Source organism: Clarias gariepinus, chromosome 28, assembly GCF_024256425.1.
Source record: "Clarias gariepinus isolate MV-2021 ecotype Netherlands chromosome 28, CGAR_prim_01v2, whole genome shotgun sequence".
Taxonomy (NCBI): domain Eukaryota; kingdom Metazoa; phylum Chordata; class Actinopteri; order Siluriformes; family Clariidae; genus Clarias; species Clarias gariepinus.
This window is the reverse complement of record NC_071127.1, coordinates 1,507,117-1,513,261: the sequence shown is the minus strand read 5'-3', so window position 1 is coordinate 1,513,261 and position 6,145 is coordinate 1,507,117. Positions and strand designations below refer to the sequence as shown.

The window sequence follows — 6,145 nt, the reverse complement described above, 5'->3', positions numbered from 1 at the left end:
CCAAGTTTAAGCCAAATTCCTTTATTTATGTTTGGTTTGTTTATTAAAAGGCTTCGTTTCACCATCATCCCCCTCTGCGTCTATGGCTCATCACCATGCCCACAGTCCAACACCCAGCAGTACGTGACAGGCAGGGCTCATGCACTGAATCGATTCCTCCTTCCTCGGATAGTAATGCCTGTGCATGTGGCCTTGATGCATTTTTGACAGTGGTGTAACACAACGTTTGTGAGCGTAATTTCGCAATTTGTCCATGTAACTTTGAGTTGTAAAAATTAGTTTTGTCTGTAGTCAGTCCATCTCGTATCTGTAAGCTGTCGTGGCCATAGATTTTGGAATCCAACTTGGACAAAACACAGAATTACTCAAATCTTTTTTTTTTTTTTTTTTTTTTTTTTTTACACACTTATTTTTAACATTGATTTTATTCCATATCAAACAACATGGATTCAGTTAGTGACACCAGAGTACTGCAGAAGTCTGTCTGACTCAGTGTACAGCCAGATCAAGATGAAGATGGATAGATACATAGATGGATAAAGATTTACAAAAAAGAGAAAGAAATTGAGTTTATTGCAGTGCAGCTATTGATGTACAGAGGTGGAAGGTAACGAATTACATTTGCTTGCGTTACTGTAATTAAGTCTTTTTTTGTGTACTTCTACTTTTTAAAGTAGTTTTTAGAATCTGTAATTTTACTTTTACTTAAGTATGTTTTGAAGTATTGTACTTCGCTACAATTGATTGATAGAAGGGCAGGGAGAACAAACAATAAATTCACAAGAACGATAAAGACGGACAAAACGGATGCCAGAGATGCAGAACTAGCTGAAAGTGAAATGCCATCAAGTTCTTATAAGGCAAATCCCTGGCCACTGTAATAGCCACTACTATGTTGTATACCACATTATGCATGTTACCCTTTTAAGAGTTGCCGCCCCTCCCCCTGTGTGTGTGCTGTGAAGGTGTGTGTGTAAGAAGGAGGGAACAGAGTAGGAGCTCAGGTGTGCTGCTCACCCCAGAAATTTTCTATTCTTTTACCCTTTTCTTTACTTTTACTTTGTTTTGTATTATAATGTTGTGATGCTGAAAGAGGCCGATAAAGGTTTTGTGCTGAACGTTATTCTTTGCTCTTTTTTTCGTTTGGATACCTGCTTTACATTTTCCTTTATTACAAAGTTTTTTTTCTGTTACCTAATAATTCAATTCAATTCAATTTTATTTGTATAGCGCTTTTAGCAATTTTCATTGCCGCAAAGCAGCTTTACATAGTCAAAAGAATTATTTAGGTTTGTATGAAATGTGAATTTGTATGAATCAAAATGGTCAGTTTGTCCCTGGTGAGCAAGCCGAGGGCGACAGTGGCAAGGAAAAACTCCCTGAGATGGTAAGAGGAAGAAACCTTGAGAGGAACCAGACTCAACAGGGAACCCATCCTCATTTGGGTGAAACAAAAAGCAGTAAATGATCTGCATTTATACAGTGTGTAGGGTGGGAGGCAGTTCAGCTAAAATAGCTGATGTTAATTGATGTTAATATGGAGTCCAGGTAGTTATTGAAGACCCAGGTAGACTTGTAAGAAGTTCCAGTCATGAACTATCGAAATAAGCAAGATAAATTTGCCAAAGTGTAAACAGCATGTTTGTTGTTGAAATTAGGAGATTAATTACATCTTGTTACAAGCCTGTTAAGAGTGCTGCATTCTGATAGATAAGTAGTTCCTGAGAAGTAGACTGCACACGAATCAAGAAGGGTATACTCAGAATTTATCACATTGCAATTTTTGTTTACAAGAACAGCATTAATAATTTGATTATTGTTTTTAATTAAAAACATTACCTTTAGTTTGATTGCTTATCTTGAGTTCAGTCATTTGCTGTTGAAGATATTCCTTTTCACTTTTGTACTGAAGCTGTGTTTGAATCTGTTCATAAGTATACATGGCCATGGTGTACAGATGACTGCAGTTCTCTTTTAGAAGGTCCTTCACGCGTGTAATGAGTTCATCTGCATCTGTTCTGCTGCTGTAGAATCCATATCGTCCTCCACATGCCTTTATCACAGAGTGAAGACTCTCGTGTAACTGTTGCCTCTGAGACTGCTGGTTGATGAGGAATATGGTGTGGTCATGAACTCTTGAGCCAAAGATACTCTGAAACATCTCTAGTTCTGATTGTTTTTCATCAGTTAGAGCATCTCCAGGAACAGCAATGAGGAAAGCATGAACTCCAGGATCACATATAGAGACACAGTGTAGAGTCAGACGCATCACTTCCTGTTCTGAGAGCTGATTGTTAAAGAGAGCAGGTATCTCCACCAGTGTGATCAGGTTTCCACACACTTCTCCCTGCTTCACACACATCAAGCTGTGGTCTGTCTGGACCTGTGATGTATTTTCACTCAATAAAAGATTAGATATTGAGGTCTTTACTCCTTTCATCCTCAGCATCACTAGTTTCAAATGTGGAGTCAGTTTTGATTCTACAGACAGACACAAAGACAAACACAAAGAGGGAAATAAGTTAAAATGAGTAAAGAAAAAACAGGGGGAAAATAACTGGGGACAATCCTGGAACTTCAATAGGAGCTAAAACACGTTTCCCAGGTTAACAGTGAAAACGGCTCATTCATACCTAACAGTTTTTAAGATATGAGTATTTATACTGTCTGTGAGTCCAGTGAGTGGAAGGGGTGTGGTTTAGGCCAGTCAGTATAATAAAGCCCTATGTGCGCACACCAACAATGTTATACGATTTCTTGCTTTGACTTGACTGTGGAAATCAGTCTTTTTGTTATGTGATAGACATATTAGGACTTATTGTTGCTAGACATTAATTTCTCAGATTGTTTGTGAGGGACTGAATGTAATGATATAAGGTTTCTGTGGGTTTGTGCAAAATTGTGAATATGTAGGTTAGAACAAGATTTTTTTTTTTCCTGACTCACCATCTCTACACTAAAACCACTTTAATTACCAATGGAGCAAGTTCAGAGTGAGTTTTGAAGAGAGATTAATTGTTTACCATTTTCTGATTGCACCAACAATTTGTGTGCTGAACCATGTGAAAGAAAACCTGTTATGGTGCAGGTCCCATTATGACCACTTACATTCACTCACTCATTGTCTATACCGCTTTATCCTGTATTCAGGGTCACGGAGGACCTGGCACCTATCCCAGGAGACTTAGGGCACAAGCCAGGATACACCCTGGACAGGGCGCACACACATTCACACACTACGGGCAATTTGAGAACACCTAATCGCCAGGTCTTTGGACTGTGGGAGGAACCAGGCAGAAACACAGGAAGCACGATGAGAACATGCAAAGTCCATGCACACAGAGACGGGAATCGAGCCTGGCCGGGAATTCAATTCAATTAAATTTTATTTGTATAGCGCTTTTAGCAATTGTCATTGCCGCAAAGCAGCTTTACACAATCAAAAGAATTATTTAAGTTTGTATGAAATGTGAGTGTGTATGAATCAAAATGGTCAGTTTGTCCCTGGTGAGCAAGCCGAGGGCGACAGTGGCAAGGAAAAACTTCCTGAGATGAAACCTTGAGAGGAACCAGACTCAACAGGGAACCCATCCTCATCTGGGTGAAACAGAAAGCAGTAAATGATCTGCATTTATACAGTGTGTAGGGTGGGAGGCAGCTCAGCTATAATAGCTGATGTTAATTGATGTTAATAAGGAGTCCAGGTAGTTATTGAAGACCCAGGTAGACTTGTAGGAAGTTCCAGTCCTGAACTATCGAACTGTCAAGTCCCCAGAGAAACAGTTGCCAACACCACTCGAGGCCAGAACCATCTACGATGGTTATATCAGTTAACGTATCTGTATGAAAACCAAATAGAGTAAATACCCGGTTAATTTAAAACATCCCTCCAAACATGTACAGTAGTTACTCCTGAGAATCATAAAGTAAATATCAAACCCTGCCCCCTACACAGGCATTTGTCTGCTCACACAACAACGTGTGAGCGAGCAGTTCGAAAAAATGCGGTCGGCTGGCGTCACATGGTTCGGAGAACACGTTATAGTCTTCAGCACCTCCCTGACTGACTGGTGGTAGTAGCCTTAATGTGGAAGCCCCCTAGTGACAGGAGAGGAAATGGATACAACTAAACAAGGGAGCAAATCAGAGAGAAAAATTCCACACCGCCACCCCCCAAAAAAAGAAAAACATATTAATCCTTGTGAAGCAATACGTATCTTTAACCCATCATTAGCATTCCAGAAACAGAAAGTCTTTGACACTCTCTTGTGGTATATAGCTATTAATATATTTAATTTTTATTATAACTGGATATTCTGTAAAATTTATTCATCTTTGTGTAGCAGGATGAGCTGGGGCCGCATCAGTTTTGTCATCTTTGTTAGATGGGTGAAGGAGAGTGATTTATTCACAGCGATTTGCTGTGTAATCATTTTATGTGGGCTGCCATACCCTTGGTTGGAGGTCTTCCTGTTACCTCGTTTGTGTCTGGGACATCATTCCAGGCGTGACCCAATCCGCTGGCATGTGGGATGTTATAAAGGTAGGAGGAGAGTTTTTCCTTTCATGTAGAGCACACGTTTAACAAAAGTAACAATAGTGTATTTTTTGTATTTTAATTGTATTTTCTAATCTTGTAGAGCTGTGAGCTAGAGGTGGTGGTAGTGTATGCTGCTCGTGGTGGTTTCCCTTCTTCGTGTGTATGCCTGTTACCCCTTCTTGCTGATTCACCACAGTGAATTGTGGGTGTGGTTCACGTGGGGTGATTCTTGTTGGGGGATATTCACTCCAAAATGAAACTACACTGAACAAAAATATAAACGCAACACTTTGCTACCATTTTTCATGAGCGGAACTTAAAGATCTGTAACATTTTCTACATACACAAAAGGCCCATTACCCTCAAATATTGTTCACAAATCTGTTTAAATCTGTGTTAGTGAGCACTTCTCATTTGCCGATATAATCCATCCCACCTCACAGGTGTGGCATATTAAGGTGCTGATGAATATTAAGACACTAAGACAGCATGAATATTACACAGGTGTGCCTTAGACTGTCCATAATAAAAGGCCACTCTGAAATGTGCAGTGTGATCACACAGCACAATGCCACAGATGTCGCCACCATTTGCCTTACGCAGTGCAACACATCTCCGTCGCATAGAGTTGATCAGGTTGTTGATTGTGGGCAGTGGAATGTTGGTCCACTCCTCTTCAATAGCTGTGCAAAGTTGCTGAATATTGGCAGGAACTGGAACACGCTGTCGTATACGCCGATCCAGAACATCCCAAATATGCTTAATGGGTGACATGTCTGGTGAGTATGCTGGCCATGCAAGAACCAGGATGTTTTCAGCTTCCAGGAATTGTGTACAGATCCTTGCAATATGGGGCTGTGCTGTATCATGATGCAACATGAGGTGATGGTCGTGGATGAATGGCACAACACTAGGCCTCAGGATCTCCTCACGATATCTCTGTGCATTCACAATGCCATCAATAAACTGTACCTGTGTTCGTTGTCCATAACATATCCCTGCCCATACCAGAACCCCACTGCCACCATGGGTCACTCGATCTACAACACTGACATCAGCAAACCGCTCACCCACACGATGCCACACACATTGTCTGCCATCTTCTCTGAACAGTGAAAACAGGAACTCATCCGTGAACAGAACACCTCTCCAACATGTGAGACACCATTGAATATGAGCATTTGCCCACTCAAGTTGGTTACGACGACAAACTGCATTCAGGTCCAGATCCCGATGAGAACGACGACCATGCAGATGAGCTACCCTGAAACGGTTTCTGACAGTTTGTGCAGAAATTCTTCGATCATGCAAACTGATTGTTGCTGCAGCTGTCCGGGTGGCTGGTCTCAGACGATCATCTGGATGTGGAGGTCCAGGGCTGGTGTGGTTACATGTTGTTTGCGGTTGTGAGGCTGGTTGGATGTACTGCCAAATCCTCTGAAATGCCTTTGAAGATGACTTATGGTAGAGAAAACATTAATTTCATGAGCAACAGCTCTGGTAGACATTCCTGCAGTCAGAATGCAAACTGCACGCTCCCTCAAAGGTTGCGACATCTGTGGCATTGTGCTGTGTGATCACACTGCACATTTCAGAGTGGCCTTT

General features: G+C 41.1%; 1 protein-coding gene across 1 annotated transcript; it reads right to left on the bottom strand.

Annotated features, from left to right (window-relative positions):
- Window positions 1-1,662: 1,662 nt before the first annotated feature.
- Window positions 1,663-5,314, bottom strand: LOC128515578 (uncharacterized). The gene is made up of 3 exons (XM_053489668.1): window positions 5,140-5,314; window positions 1,840-2,481; window positions 1,663-1,733 (listed from the first exon to the last, which is right to left on the bottom strand). Exons 1-3 carry the CDS (start codon window positions 5,312-5,314, stop codon window positions 1,663-1,665), a joined length of 888 nt encoding a protein of 295 aa, XP_053345643.1.
- Window positions 5,315-6,145: the final 831 nt, after the last annotated feature.